Source organism: Rhinatrema bivittatum, chromosome 4 (genome assembly GCF_901001135.1).
Source record: "Rhinatrema bivittatum chromosome 4, aRhiBiv1.1, whole genome shotgun sequence".
Taxonomy (NCBI): Eukaryota; Metazoa; Chordata; class Amphibia; order Gymnophiona; family Rhinatrematidae; genus Rhinatrema; species Rhinatrema bivittatum.
In genome coordinates this window covers 143,662,809-143,679,756 of record NC_042618.1, presented here as the reverse complement: position 1 = coordinate 143,679,756, position 16,948 = coordinate 143,662,809, and the positions used below count along the sequence as shown (strand labels likewise).

Here is a 16,948-nt window from a genome sequence, read left to right as displayed (position 1 = left end):
CGAAAGAGGAAGAAGACTGGGCACCACTAAGATGGGTAGTAGTGGAATTTGATTCTATCCCAACAGGACTTCTGGAATACTGATTATTCCTTGGGACACATTGTATCTCTATACTAGGTCTAGTAGATGTTGTAAGGCAGAAAATTCTTGGCTCAATCTGGCAAATGGAGTTCTCCAGTCCTCAACTTTCTCCCAGAGGTTGTCAGATAGGAAACCTGATTTCAGCCTTTCAGAACTATATTTGTTTGCATAACACTATGTCTTCAAAGAGGCTATGTTTTCCTGTAACCCTTTGAATAGATGAGTCTACTGAATCACTTCAGCAGATTTAACAGCAGCATGGGTTTCAGTTTGAGGCAGTATTTGAATACCCATTAATGAATGACTTACAGCCTCTTGTTCCTCCTCATCACAAATTTCTTTCAACAGCTGTAAAAATCCTGGGGGCTGAGTCTTAGATACATGACAAGTCAATCAGGGCCATCTCTCACCAATTGTTTCAGCAAAGCTGAGTCCTGCTTCCAGGGTGAGAGTGCACCCCTCTGCACAACTCTTTTTAAAATAATCTCCAGTTGGTGCAGAAAATCAGAAAGTTTTTCACCCTTCTGCTGATTGGTTTGAATGAAACAGAAAAGCAGATCTAACCCACTTTCAGTAATACCAACGTCCTTTAGTGTTTACAAACACTCTTCAGGGGTAGTATCAGGCTTATCAAGTTTTTAATGATCCAAAAATCCCCAAAGCTGGTTCCCTTAAGCTCTCCCTTGTGTGTCTCCTTTTTTCTAAAGCAGAACAATTCCAGTCTTGCACTATCTGGGTAGTTTGCTCTATCCAGTTTTCATAATCATCTTTACCACCAGGAACAGAGATTTTGCCTGACTGGGCTTCCTCTCCAAGAAGTTTCATTGCTGTCTCCATTAGCTTCCTCAGTCCCAGAATAATTGAATCTGTATCTGTGGTAACAGCAGCTGCAGGGTCAGGACCTCTTTTAAGTCTTGCAAAGATCTGCCTTTGTTAATTAAAAAGGAAGTAAATTCTTCCAGCAGAGCATTGCCCTCTGGAGGTTTTGAAGAATCACCACAGTCTTCCTCATGCATTACCAGGGAGGGGCTCCTACTTCTGATACCACTTCAGAAGGAATGGCTAAAGGACTCATATCCTGCTTGCAAACACACAAAACTGTAAGACTCTGTTGCAAAGGGTCAAACATATGCCCTGTGACTTTATACTTTCCAGAGCAGTTGGTTTTTCTAGCACTGCCACTATGCCTTGCCTGCTCATTTCAGCAGGTACATCAAGAGGGCTCTTCAAGCATGATCCATTCTTTCTCCTTGCACCAATTGATCAATGTCTGCTGTGTCATTTTGCCAACATTTAAGCAAGAGAGGAAGAAATGATTTACTCCTATGGCATGGAAGAGAATATTTATTCCCTCCCCATATGGACTACATTTTCTCTGTGTAACCTCCACTCCAGCTTATTGGGTAGGTTGAGGAAAAGGGATCACTATAGGGAAAAATAGTTATAATATTAGACCTCTGTCACTATGCATTCTGCAGATTCTTTTGGGTTTGGAGGAAACCAAATACAGTTTCAAGGCCTTCAGTTCTAATTCTTTCTAATTGCTGTACACGGTCTTTCACCACTAAATAGGAGCACTTGACTGCACAGATCCAGGATTCTCTCCCACAGATGAAAAGTAAATAAGCTCAAAGAATATAATTCAAACAACTTTATTGAATTAATATGGTGAACTTTGTTAAAGCAGGAATATACTTGATATATTCCTTGTAAGAGTACTGTAAAGTTTCAAAGAGGTAATTCAATTTTTCTGGAACCTGATCATTTTTTATTGCTTCTGAAAAACAAATTTCAGGCTCCAAAATTCCCCTTCCATGATCGCTGTAGTTTAAGAGGGCCAAATTACCATTAGAGAATGAGTGGTGTTAAGTCTTCTATAAGAAATAAGGTGATTATTGTACTATTGCAGTGGTATTCACTCCCAGCCCTTGAGGGCTGCCAACAGGTTGGGTTTTCAGGATATCCCTAATGAATATGCATGAGAGATTTGCATGCACACTACCTCTATTATATGCAAATCTATCTCATGCATATTTATTAGGGATATCTTGAAAACCTGCAGGAAGAGAAGTGAAAAAGGGAAGAAAAACAGTACAACTTTAAACAGAGGCCTTTTGGATAATATAGTCTCATAAGAATGTACAGAAACATTGCACTTGTCACTCCAGAGCAGCAGGGGGAAATCCAAAAGGGAAAAGAACCCAAGTGAACACAAAATTAGTATAGCTTTGCAGACAGCTTGCAAGTAATGTAGTTTTCAAAGCTAATACTTCAAAAACCAGCTGAAAGTTAATGAGGGTGTGGCAAGTGTAAAAAAACCTTAAGCCAACAGCAGTCAGTGAGAGATACAGCAAGGCTTGGGAGAGACAGGTCTCTGCAATACAAATAAACAGAACAGCAGAGGATGGTCAGGAAGGTCTGTGTAAAGCTTAAAGGTACCTCTCCAGGTAAGCATAAGGTCTCTAAAGCCTGGGGAACCTGTGGTCTGAGGCTGGCACAAGGATTTTCTAAAGAGAATTTAAGGTGATTGCTTAATAGTTTATGCAAGCCTGAGTATGACGCCTACTGTATGGGCACAGCAGCCCTGTTAAAAAAGAAGGAACTGAATTGTATTGTTGCCAGCAAAGTGTCAGTCTGACCAATGGAAATAAAAGATGTGGTTTATGAAAGTTTGCCTGGTTGGTTGGCTTTTTGGTGTTTTTGGACAATATTCCAGGGCAGGGCACAAGCAGTAGCCTGCCATAAAATATTACCATATTTATTATGTGAATGTTATTTCTTTATATATATATGGTTATATCTTAATTCTGTAATATTTTCTTATACTTGTGATTTCAACTTTATTTGAAAGTTTCTTAAAAAACACAAAACAGGGTCCAACTGAACATATTCAAGCATTGTGCCAAAAAGTGGTTATCAAGCAAAAACAGCACTGTATTCAGGGGACATAAAGAGTCATGTACATGAGAGAGGGAATATAAGGCTGCACCCCAAAACATCTCTACTATAAAATCATAGACTCACAGTCACAGTTATTAAAGAAAGAAAAATCAATACTATGAAATTCTTGCTAAAGGAGTGCATTTTTTTAAGTTAAAATAAGCTATAATTTGTACTATTGCTGCAAAAAGTTAAAATAAGCTATAACCTGTATTATTGCTGCAAAAATTCAAATATCACAGCAAACCAAATCTATATGTGTGTATATGAGTGTATGAAGGCTGGCTCATATGGAAGTTTGCTGCAAAAAAAAAATTAAAAAAAAATCCTTAGTAATATTCTTAGCATGTTGACAGTGATTTTTTAAGAAAAAGGCATGGCCCACAGAGACAGGTTTCCTCAGCAAGGAACTCTTCCTACCTTAAAGTACTGCAGCTGCTTCTCTGCATCCATCTCTCCTCCTTTCTGACGCCGCAGGCAGGAGTTGAAGATGAAGAGCTCTGTTTCTCTCAGCCAGCCTTTCAGCTCTTTGATCTGCACCTCCAGTTCCCTCACCAGGTTGCCGCTCTCTGGTGAAAGCACATCACGTGGACTTGATTTACTTTGTCCCCCAACTGCACCCTGAATCTTCTCTCCCAAGGTTTTCTAATGTTAGAAGGACAAGAAAGATTTCAAGTTATAGTCTCTGTTAAAGATATTCAGCCCTGTTATATACTGATCACATCAACACATTCCACAACACACAATCAGGTGAATTTTAAAAGCAGCGCACGGGTGCACATTTACGAGCATATATATTGTACATGTATTCACATTTATTTGAATTTGTAAACTGCCTAACACTATGAGGCCTATGCGGTGAACAAGTTTACATATATAGGGCTGGATTTTAAAAGCTTTACACGCGTAGAGTGGCTTACGCTCGCTGGGCCTGTTTTATAAAGGCCCGGCAACGCGCATAAAACCCCAGGACGCGTCTAAGTCCCGGAGCCTTACTAAAGGGGCAGTCTGGGGGCGGGGCTGGGCCCAGAGGCCTCCGGTACAGCGGCCATTTGCTGCTGTGTTGCCGGTGTGCGCAACCTGCGCCTGCCTTTAGGCAGGCGCAAAAGATGAGACAAACATTTTTGGGGGGTTAGGTTAGGGCTTGGGGGAGAAAGGTTAGGGGAAGAGGTGAGAAGGTTAGTTTAGGGGGAAGGGAATGGGGGACGTCCGTGGGCGTCGGCGCGCGCAAGGTGCACTAGTATGCCCTTGCGGGCACATGTACGCCCGTGCGTATGTCTGAAAATCTACACCATAATGTAATATAACAAATGGCGGCTCAAATAAAAGGACATGGCCATTTAATAACTTATGCACGTATATGCATGCATGTTATAAAATAGGCTGAATGTGCCTACATGTGCACACAATTTTATAATGGACATGCACATGCGCGCGCAAATGCTGTCTGTAGTGTGTAAGTGGGGAATTTTATAAAGGACGTGCGCCGACGCAATTGGCCATTTTCCCAGTTCATTTCTAGTTTGCCCAGGTAAGGGATAGGACTTCCTACCACCCCTAGTTAAATAGCCTCCCTTTTCCCTGTTAATCCTGACCCTTAAAACCCCGCTCACCTCTTTGCTTTTTTTTTTGTTTTAGGACTTATACACCATCCATGGCTTCACTGAGAAATCCAGGAACATCCATGCCTTGCCCCTTTTTTGAGAAAAATTGTTTGTGCGCGAAGCAGGTGATACATGTGTACTCGAGTGGCTTTTAGAATCTGCTCAGCACGCGGCAGCACAATATCAGGGCCGGAGGAACCACTAGGCGAGCTAGGCCTGTGCCTAGGGTGCCGAGACTTAGGGGGCGTGGCCACCACTCGCGGCCACTTCAGGCGGCAGAATTTTGAAAGGGCAAAAAGTGCCCCTTCAAAATTCTGCCCAGCCCCCGCCTCAACCTGCTTCCTCCCGTCGTGCCACCCTCCCGACGCCCCCCTGGTGGTCCAGCGGGGAGCCCAGGAGTGATCTGTCGCTCCCAGGGCCTCGGCTGCCACTAACCAAAATGGCGCCGGTGGCCTTGAGCCCCTACCATGTGACCGGGGCCTTCAGCCATTTTTGTTAGTGGCAGACGAGGCCCCGGGAGCGACAGATTGCTCCCGGGCTCCCCGCTGGACCAAGTGTTCTGTGAGGTTTTTTTTTGGGGTGGGAGGGTGGGGAAGTCGAGGCTGCGACCAGGAGCGGGCTGGTGGCAGCACGATGGGGGGGTGAAGGTGACAGGGCTGAAGGTGCCTAGGGCGCCAAATCCCCTTGCACCAGCCCTGCGAAGGTGGCAGACCTCACACATCACCTAGATAGGATTATAGACAGTGGTGGGGAGGAGCCGGCTGTCGTGGTACATGTGGGCACCAACGACATAGGAAAATGTGGGAGAGAGGTTCTGGAAGCCAAATTTAGGATTTTAGGAAGGAAGCTGAAATCCAGAACATCCAGGGTGGCATTCTCTGAAATGCTTCCTGTTCCACGTGCAGCTCCCAAGAGGCAGGAAGAGCTCCAGAGTTTCAATGTGTGGATGAGACGATGGGGCAGGGAAGAGGGATTCAGCTTGGTAAGGAACTGGGGAAACTTTTGGGGAAAGGGGAGACTTTTCCGAAAGGATGGGCTCCACCTTCACCAGAGTGGAACCAAGCTGCTGGCACTAACTTTCAAAAAGGAGATAGAGCAGCTTTTAAACTAGAACAAGGGGGAAACTGACAGTCACCCAGCAGTGCATGGTTCGGAGAAATGTATCCTTGAAGGATACTAATGAAACAGGAGAGTTAGGGCATCCCAACAGAGAGGTTCCATTAAAAGCAAACGTAGTCCATGTGCCTATATTTAAAAAATCACCGAAGCTAATGATTTCCAAATTATCCATAACAACTGAAAAGCAGGTTGTTAATACAAACAAAAAAAAACTTACTTTGAAATGTCTATATGCCAATGCCAGAAGTCTAAGAAGTAAGATGGGAGAGTTAGAGTGTATAGCAGCAAATGATGAGATTGACATAATTGGCATCACAGAGACTTGGTGGAAGGAGGATAACCAATGGGACAGTGCTATATCAGGGTACAAATTATATCGCAATGATAGGGAGGATCAACTTGGTGGGGGTGTGGCACTTTATGTCTGGGAGGGTATAGAGTCCAACAGGATAAAGATCATACAAGAGACTAAATGCTCAGTAGAATCTATATGGGTAGAAATCCCATGTGTGTTGGGTAAGAGTATAGTGATAGGAGTATACTACCGTCCACCTGGACAAAATGGTCAGACAGATGATGAAATGCTAAGAGAAATCAGGGAAGCAAACCAATTTGGCAGTGCAATAATAATGGAAGATTAAAATTACCCCAATATTGACTGGGTAAATGTAACATCAGGACTTGCTAGAGACATAAAGTTCCTGGATGTAATAAATTACTGCTTCATGGAGCAATTGGTTCAGGAACCAACAAGAGAGGGAGCTATTTTAGATTTAATTCTTAGTGGTAACCAGGATTTGGTGAGAGAGGTAACGTGGTGGGGCCACTTGGCAACAGTGATCATAACATGATCAAATTTAAACTACTAACTGGAAGGGGGACAATAAGTAAATCTGCAGCTCTAACACTAAACTTTCAAAAAGGAAACTTTGATAAAATGAGGAAAATAGAAAAAAACTGAAAGGTGCAGCTTCAAAGGTTAAAAGTGTTCAACAAGCATGGACATTGTTTAAAAATACAATCCTAGAGGCGCAGTCCATATATATTCCACACATTAAGAAAGGTGGAAGGAAGACAAAACGATAAAAGGTGAGGTGAAAGAGGCTATTTTAGCCAAAAAAAACATCCTTCAAAAATTGGAAGAAGGATCCATCTGAAGAAAATAGGATAAAACATAAGCATTGTCAAGTTAAGTGTAAAACAATGATAAGACAGGCGAAGAGAGAATTTGAAATGAAGTTTGCCATAGAGGCAAAAACTCATAATAAAAACTTTTTAAAATGTATCCGAAGCAAGAAACCTGTGCGGGAGTCGGTTGGACCATTAGATAACTGAGGGGTTAAAGGGGCTTTTAGTGAAGACAAGGCCATTGCAGAAAGACTAAATGAATTCTTTGCTTCTGTGTTTACTAAAATGAGGATGTTGGGGAGATACCAGTTCCGGAGCTGGTTTTCAGGGGTGATTAGTCAGACGAACTGAACAAAATTACTGTGAACCTGGAAGATGTAGTAGGCCAAATAACAAACTATGAGTAGCAAATCTCCAGGACCAGATGGTATGCATCCTAGGGTACTGAAGGAACTCAAAAATGAAATTTCTGATCTATTAGTTAAAATTTGTAACCTATCATTAAAACCATCCATTGTACCTGAAGACTGGAGGGTGGCCAATGTAACCCCAATATTTAAAAAAGGCTCCAGGGGCGATTCAGATAACTATAAACCAGTGAGCCTGACTTCAGTGCCAGGAAAAATAGTGGAAACTATTCTCAAGATCAAAATTGTAGAGCATATAGAAAGACATGGTTTAATAGAACACAGTCAACATGGATTTACCCAAGGGAAGTCTTGCCTAACAAATCTGCTTCATTTTTTTGAAGGGGTTAATAAACATGTGGATAAAGGTGAACCGGTAGATGTAGTGTATTTGGATTTTCAGAAGGCGACTGACAAAATCTATCATGAGAGGCTTCTAAGAAAACTAACTAAAAAGTCATGGGATAGGAGGTGATGTCCTTTCGTGGACTACAAACTGGTTAAAAGACAGGAAACAGAGAATAGGATTAAATGTTCAATTTTCTCAGTGGAAAAGGGTAAACAGTGGAGTGCCTCAGGGATCTGTACTTGGACCGGTGCTTTTCAATATATTTATAAATGATCTGGAAAGGAATACGATAAGTGAGGTTATCAAATTTGCAGATAATAAAATTATTCAGAATAGTTAAATCACAAGCAGATTGTGATACATTACAGGAGGACCTTGTGAGACTGGAAGATTGGGCATCCAAATGGCAGATGAAATTTAATGTGGACAAATGCAAGGTGTTGCATATAGGGAAAAATAACCCTTGCTGTAGTTACGCAATGTTAGGTTCCATATTAGGAGTTACTACCCAGGAAAAAGATCTAGGCATCATAGTGGATAATACTTTAAAATCATCGGCTCAGTGTGTTGCAGCAGTCAAAAAAGCAAACAGAATGTTAGGAATTATTAGGAAGGGAATGGTTAATAAAACGGAAAATGTCATAATGCCTCTATATCGCTCCAAGGTGAGATCACACCTTGAATACTGTATACAATTCTGGTCACCGCATCTCAAAAAAGATATAGTTGCGATGGAGACGGTACAGAGAAGGGCGTCCAAAATGATAAAGGGGATGGAACAGCTCCCCTATGAGGAGAGGCTGAAGAGGTTAGGGCTGGTCAGCTTGGAGAAGAGATGGCTGAGGGGGGATTTGATAGAGGTCTTTAAGATCATGAGAGGTCTTGAACGTGTAGATATGAATCGGTTAGTCACACTTTCGAATAATAGAAGGACTAGGGGGCATTCCATGAAGTTAGCAAGTAGCACTTTTAAGACTATTCGGAGAAAATTCTTTTTCACTCAACGCACAATAAAGCTCTGTAATTTGTTGCCAGAGGATGTGGTTAGTGCAGTTAGTGTAGCTGGGTTCAAAAAAGGTTTGGATAAGTTCTTGGAGGAGAAGTCCATTCACAGCTATTAATCAAGTTTACTTAGGGAATAGCCATTGTTATTAATTGCATCAGTAGCATGGGATCTTCTTAGTGTTTGGGTAATTGCCAGGTCTTGTGGCCTGGTTTGGCCTCTGTTGGAAACAGGATGCTGGGCTTGATGGACCCTTGGTTTGACCCAGCATGGCAATTTCTTATGTTCTTATGTAAAATTTATGCCATTGCACAAGGCCTGGTAAATTGGACTTAAGCTGCAGAAAAGCATGTTACACGAACTGCACTCATTGCCTGCCCATTAAGAGATGTCTAATTCATTAGATGGTGAAAGCAGAATTGGTATATTGCCAGAGTCAGGCAATATACCAATAAAGAATCCCTTGACACACCAATCACTATCGTTCGTTCTGCTTTCAGCATCATTGATCGGCTTCCGATTTGTTTTTTGGCTCCTAATTCAATAGATGGAGCATACAAACTGCACTGATGAAACCAAACTGTTTGATAGGGATGTACACACAAAATATTTTTTGTTTGGTTCATTCAAACTAGGGATGGGAATTTGGAGGAAATGAAAAAGGAAATTAGATGAAATCTCCTATTTTGTTTCATTCTGCTATCAAAGTGAAACAATTGAAAATCCGATAAAATGTTGTTGGTTTTCACATTTCATTTTGAAAACAAAATCAATTTCCGGGGCCTCACCTAGGTGCGATGCCAGGGCTTGGGTCTAGGCCTAGGCCACATCCTGACATATGAACATAGCCTAGGCCTGAGCGTGACGCTGGAGTCTAGGCCAAGGCCCCCAAAATATAAAAAAACTTATCAGTTTCAGGGATCCAGCATTGTGGTGCAGGTCCAGGGCCGATGCCTGGGCCTCAGCCAGATGCTGCGATCCAGTCCGGAGGCCGGGTCCCATTGCCTGGGCCATAGCCCAGGGTCAGGCCCAAGCTTTGGAGTTCTCCTTTTCTGTCTTCTTTCTTTGGCTCTTGAAGCCAACTGATGGCGTCCTCTGGCGTTGAGCCAGAGTTAATTAACTCCTGAGCATTCACACCAGTGGACAGTGCCATTTTGATGTACAGCAATGCCATACAATTCTGTACATAAAAATGGTGCCAAAGAAAGAAGATGGAAGAGGAGCACCCCAAGGTCTAGGCCTGACCCTAGTCTGAGGCCCAGGTATCGGGACCCCAAGGCCTGGGTCCTGCCTCGGGCCTGGGTCCGGGCCGAGGTTCCGACATCAAGACCCAGTCAAAGGACCATCATGCCTACGTACGCGCATAAAAGCTGACGAAGTGACTGTTAGCACATCCCTACTGTACATCCTATAAGATGAATTTTTAAAGGTCCAACACACGCATTAATTAGTTGCATGAATATGTTGGACTTGCGCATGCTAGGCAGATTTTAAAAGCTGCTGAGATACATGCATACCTCCTGAAGTGTGCACATCTCAAAAATTTTCAAAAAGGGGCATGGCGTGGGCATGGTATGGGCGGAACACAGACGTTTCGAGGTGTGAACCTAAAACGCACGCATAAATACTTACGTGATCCTGCACATGCCAAGGCCCCCTTCTGCGTAACTTTACTTTTGCTATGGAATCGTAAGTTAAAAAAAATAAAGAATAATATGCAGATCTGTGGGGTTTTAAGGGGCAGAGCTAACTGGAAGGAGTGAAGGCTATTAAACCAGGGGGGCTTGGAGGACCTCTCTCTTAATTGGGCAAACTGGGAATAGCGTCGGCACATTCTATTTTTAAAATCCCCCATTTACATGGTAGAAGCGGGGTGTGCCCGTGCACCAGTTTGAAAGTTACCATCCTTCTTTGTGACAATGATATTCAAGGCAAAAAACAGCACACTACCTGTATTAAGTCATCATGATGTATTGTGTTGTTATATTTTGAGGGTAATTTTCAAAAGGATTTATAAAGGTAAGACCAGGGCTTTTTTTCAGGGGGTACTCTTCTGAAATACAGGAATTTAATTAATAGCGCTAAACAAGATTGTTTAGCAAAGAAAATTTATGATGCTAACTTTCATCCAAGAATTCTTTTTTTAATTGTTCAAAATTTGGCAAAATCTACTATAGGAAATGCAGAAGTAATTACTGAAATGTCAAAGAATAAATGCAGTCTTTGCTTTTTTCTTTAAGGAAAAGATTTGAAATCTGTTACATACTTTCTCCTTACTTCCAAGCCAAGAAATAACATTAAATCCACGTGACGTAACCCCTTGACTTCTTTTGAGACCACATCCACCCTAGAAACTGAATCTATTTTAAAGAATATGAATCCGGAAACACATCCTTTAGATGTAATTCCTGTAAAGTCATTAAAATCCATCGCTCACCTAATTTCTACTCCAGTTTCTAATATTGTGAATTTGTCTTTAGCTGAAGGAAAGATTCCATCCCCTTTAAAATGTTTTAATAAGACTAATTTTAAAGGACAAAAAGTCTGATATTAATATTTAAAATAATTTTAGATCTACCTCTAATCTACCACTGATTGCTAAAATAATTGAAAAAATAGTACAAAAAGAACTGGCAGAGTATCTAGATGCAAATAATATTCTCTTCCCATCCCAATTCGGTTTTAGGTAGTTTTTAGCACAGAATCTTTATTGCTGGCTTTAACAGACACTGTGTTAAGGAGATTTGACTCTGGCCAGTCATACTTATTGGTCCTACTTTATCTATCAGTGGCATTTGATACTGTGGATCATTTGATTTTAATTTGCAGGTTATCTGAAATTAGTATTCGGGGAATTACCCTCCAGTGGTTTATCTCGTATTTAACAAATCATTATTTCCAGGTAAGGATTGGCCATTCCTTATCTGAGAAAATGAATTTGGATGCTGGGGCCCCACAGGGATCTTCCCTCTCTGCTACACTTTTTAACATTTATATGTTACCTTTATGCCAACTACTTTCTGGATTAGGTATTACGAACTACATATATGCAGATGAAACAGGTTGAGATTTATTTCTCAGCAATTCAACAATTATTGAGTCATATGAAATTGGTGTTAAATCATAAAAAAACTGAAATTATTTTATTAAGTAGAAAATTATCACCAACCAAGCCAATTTACCTTAAAATAGACTCTATACAAATTGAACTGGTTGTAATGCCTGAGATTTGGGAGTAATAATTGATAGTGAGCTTAGAATGAAGAAACATATTAATCTTAAAATCAGAGATGGCTACAATAAATTACACATTTTAACGCATTCTCAAATTTGGACTATTTAGAATTTATTTCAAGGTTCTCTGTTTATTGCACAAAATCATTATGTATACTCCCCAAAGAAATCTTAGATCCATTAATAAAGGCCTTTTAGTGAGCCCTTCAGTGTGAACTGCCCATCTGAGTGAGGTTAGAGAGAAAGCCATTTCTATTGCTGGACCTAAATTGTGGAACTCTCTATCCCCAGATTTAAAGTTAGAAAGAGATTTTCTGGCTTTAAAAAAAACAACTTGAAAACATAGCTTTTTAATCAGGCCTCTGTAGGGTTGATTTAAGGCAATATTTTATTTTATTTTATTTTTATGCATATGTTTTTTACTACTGATTTTATGAATTTTGTATTAGAACTATTTTATCTGTTAATGTATTCATATTTATTTTTATCAGTGATTTATTGTTTTTTTATTTTGATGTTATTTCTTTCTAAATAGTTATGATTGGAGACACAATGATGGTATAGAAATACAATAAATAAGAAAATAAGTAACTAACTAAATAAATAAATAATGCATACTAACACCTTTTTTCTTCCACTTGCTGAATTTGTCCCATGGTCCCTCAAAAAAACAAAACAAAACCCCATGCATCCTGCATATGAGTACCGGCACCTTATTTTCCAGAAGGAAAGTATTGGGTATGACATGTTTTACCCTTGTAAATGGATGGTCTGAAAATTGCCTACTCTCAAAGCAACCAAAAACAACATGCATTCCACAACTCACACACTTTAAGATGCACTAAGAAGAGGTATTCTGGAGGTGTTATTAAGTCAGGAAAGGGATAGTATGCAAAAGGGATGTGCATTCGTTTTCTTTTGTTTTGGTAGTTTATGCATCTAAATATTTTACATGCATAAAATCTGATTTCATCCCTGCCAGTTACAAATGCAATAAAGATTCAGTAGCTACCATAGAATAGAATCCATCTTAGCCATTCATCAGCACTTGCTGTACATGAAATGAGTCCTCTGTAGTGCCTATGACCTGCCACCAGGCATTTCCATTTAGCTTCATAGGTGTGGTTGTTGCTACTAGAATCAGGGACTATTAGTTTGAGCTTTACATAAGCAGTTTTTAAGTAGATTTTGATAGACTGATGTAGTCTTTCTTCCAAATAAACTAAAAGAGAAGCATTTCCACAACATGGTACCCGATTGTGGATTTGGTCCATTTAAGAATAACACAGATTACTTGTTCAGCCATTGTTTTGCTTCATTGTTCTTTTACAGTGTTTTTATTATTTTGATTTCTAATGAATTATTATTAATAATAATTCCAGAAATTAAAATATAATTGAAGGACTTATTTCAATCAACAAGATTTTTTTTATCTTATGTGCAGTGTGCTATAAATGTCCTCCCTGCCCTACCCTCTTTCTCAGTCCCCCAGCCATTTCTTTTCCCAGAGCTGCAAATATTGATAATCTGCAGACCTTCCATGGAACCCAGTTTTTGGGCATTGTTTTTTTTTTTTATGATGCTGTAACAAAAGTACCAGCAGGAGGTAAAAAATCTATGCCCTTGGAGAGGGGATTAGGTCACGTAAAAAAATAGAATTTATAGCCACTTTTTTTTTTGTTCTGGAACAGTTTGCAATCATAAATTCTTCATAAACAGAATACTTCAGAGAATGGTCCGTCTTCATAAATATACGACAGAGGACATCAATTTCATTTAATTCACAATTTGTGTCAGCACGGCAGATGCCAGAGCCTGCCTTGATAGGGTTGTTTAATATGCAATTGAGACGGAGTAATGTGCAGCACAGGGGACAGAATTTCACAGATTAAACTGTACGCACCACTGACATTTCATTCTAATGTATTTCGATTCCGCACCGTTCACCTTAGATGAAAGTAATATTAAAAGTCATATCCTTTTATTTTACTGTTGCAAGAAGTTCAAATCCCCATGTTTTGGAAATTTTTTTCTCATGCTAATTAAAATTTTAATCGTGTCAATTAGAACTGCAGGTTTTTGTGGACTTTTTCAGGGAATTAAGCAAAACTCTATCAAATTTGGCTGCTTATTCATGAAATTGCACTTGCAGAGTAAATGGCCTTGTGTTTTATGTGTGAATGTGTGTGTTTGAGATACTTAAAATAATAGGAAAATGAAATCTCAAAATTACAGTTTGCTTCCAATTTGCCTGCAGCTGAGTTTGAATGTTTTTCTTTGTACTGCTGGTGTGGTGTAGATATATATATATATATATATATATATATATATATATATATATATATATATATATATGTGTGTGTGTGTGTGTGTACATGTATTTATTTTATTTTACTTGTGAATGTATTAAAAACCTACCAGTTATGACCTCTAAATGTTAACATGACATTGCATTTAGTGTAACTTACTAACAGTGTATTGCCACACTTATTACAGAGCATCATTAAGCCATCAGCCAATCAAATGTCTTTTCTCGCATAAGAGAAATCTAATCTGGAAAGGTCAGTGATCTCAAAAGGGATTTTGGAAGCAGTGACTGGGAAAAGGAAAGCAAGGATATTTTAAAATGCAATCATATGCATGTTTTAAAATCCCCTTTATAGTGTCCTGTGCTGTAAATGTTGTGCGAGATACATTATGTACTCTATGTTAATTTGTAAAGCCTTTGCTTTTCCATTTTTGTAGACAAATGCAGATGAAATTGGCATTTCAATTTCATGTTGATTTACTTTTTATTCAGGAAAACAACAAAACTGGAGTGGAAGTGGAAGGACATGCATGAGTACAAGTCAAAGAAGCAAGAGAGAGAACTGGCACAGCCAAATAAAAAAAACTCAGTGAAAAAGGGAAAATTGAACCTTTCACACATATATAATTAGGAGGCATTTGCGCTGGTTCTGGTGTAAAAATAATTGATACTAAAAAGTGAAAAAAGTTATAATTGTAGAAAAATGGAGGGTATGAGTGAGACTATTCTAAGGAAATTAATAAATGTGGAAAAACAATGAAAAAGCTTGGAAAATAAATATCATATGACAGGGAGCCCTATTTAAAATGTCATGGAAGTAGTCAGCCGATCAACTGCTTCTATTTGTCTATACAAGTGACATCGTTATGCACCAGCAATAAGAAAAATTAATGGCACTCTCCCCAAGGAAACCATGAAGAACATGGTGGGCCTGAGGTCCAGACAACAGGAGAGACCACACTCATTGCTCCTGGTTTTATGTTATTCAATTTTTAAGCTTTTCTGTCTATATTTTAAATAAAAGCATTGCAAACTTTCAATATTTCTTACTAAACCCATATGACTTATAACTAATATTTTACAGATTACCTAGGTGCCTGAGAGCGTGCCCAGGTCCAGTGCTGTGTAAGTTTACTTCTGCTATGAAGGAAGCTTTAGTTAAAAAAAAAAAAAACAGGTATCCCTGAGGGATTTAAGGGGTCTGGGTTAACTGGGGAAAGTGCAAGCTAAAGAACCAGGGGGCGTCTGGAGGACCTAGCTCTAGACTGGGCAAACTGGTGGATGAACTCATGAAACTGGTCATAACGTGGATGCACGCCTGTTATAAAATTCCCCAACTTGTGCAGCTCAAACCCGACTGTGTGGCTGTGTACACACACACTTGCAAAATTAGGCACACACACACACAGGTGCCTAGGCTATTTTATAACATACACATGTATGTGCACATATGTTATAAAATTGTCACGTCTGTGGGTGTGCACCGACGCACGTGTACAAATGTGTCCGTGTGCCCATTTTAAAATTACTATCCCTGTGTGTATTTTGTTTTTTAATGGGTAGAGAATGATACATGTTTCTGCATTACAAATATTCGCATGTACTGAAACATATTCTTGTACTTTGGGGGAGAAATACACAGTATTTTAATTTATAAAATAGTAGCATAGATCTTTGTGGGTCCTCTTACGCATGCAAATTGTTTATTACAGACAGTTTTGAAAATTGGGCTCCCTAAGAATAAAAACAAGACTAGTCTTATCAGGATAGAAGAATAGTAATTTTTGATCAAATGACAGGCATATGGAAACGTTTTATTATCTGCCCTTCACATATGACCTATTCAATTTTATGTTAATGAATCTCATGTTGGAATGTTTAATTTTCCATAAGGTGTTGCTCACACCTAACACAGTTATTAGAAGAGAAACCTTAGGGGTAAATTTTAAAAGGAGCACGCGTGGCGCACATGTGCATGTGCTACCCGGCGCACGCACATGTACACCCGATTTTATAACTTGCACACGCAAGTTATAAAATCAGGGGTCGGCACGCGTAAGGTGGTGCACAATAGTGAACCTTGCACGCCGAGCTGTGCTGCCTTCCCCCGTATCTGAACTTCTCACCCCTTCCCTTAACCTTTCCTCCCCCTAGCCCTGCTCTGAGCCCCCCAAAATTTTTATTTTACCTTTTGCGCCTGCCTCTGGGCAGGTGCAAGTTGCGCGCGCTGGCAACCTGCCAGCACGCGATCCTGTAACACAGTAGCAATGGCTGCTGTGTCAGAGGCCTCTGGCCCTGCCCCCGCCTCGCCCCTGGACCGCCCCGCCCCCGGACCACCCCTTTTGTAAAGCCCCGGGATTTACAAGCGTCCAGGGGCTTTACGCGCGACGCTGGGCCTTTATAAAATAGGCCCTATGCGCGTAACCCGTAAGCCCGACCATCACCACACCCCCTGGCCAATCGGAGGCCCAGCACGGCTGCTACCTCACCTTTGGAGCGACGGCAAGCCCTTTAAATTCAGGCCCCTTAGCGACTCGGACATCGGAGACGGCTCGCACGACCGGCGTCACCCATTGGGGGTAAGAGACTCTCCCCTATCGACGTCCCTATTCGTCTGCTGCAGACCCGAATGTAACCCGAGGCCCGACCATCACAGTGCCCCCTGGCCAATCGGAGGCCCGGCGCGGCTGCTACCTCACCTTTGGAGCGATGGCAAGCCTTTTAAATTCAACCTCCACGTAGACACCCACCCCCAATCTCCCTCATGTGAAGCCT

General features: G+C 40.6%; 1 protein-coding gene across 9 annotated transcripts in view; it reads right to left on the bottom strand.

Moving 5' to 3' along the window:
- Nucleotides 1-16,948, bottom strand: part of AKAP6 (A-kinase anchoring protein 6) — a 1,180,609-nt gene that overhangs the window by 153,899 nt on the left and 1,009,762 nt on the right. For all 9 annotated transcript variants that reach the window (XM_029598925.1, XM_029598924.1, XM_029598922.1 and 6 more), the window contains one exon: nucleotides 3,442-3,666. In XM_029598925.1, the coding sequence (XP_029454785.1) occupies nucleotides 3,442-3,666 (225 nt within the window). The remainder of the gene's footprint in view (nucleotides 1-3,441; nucleotides 3,667-16,948) is intronic.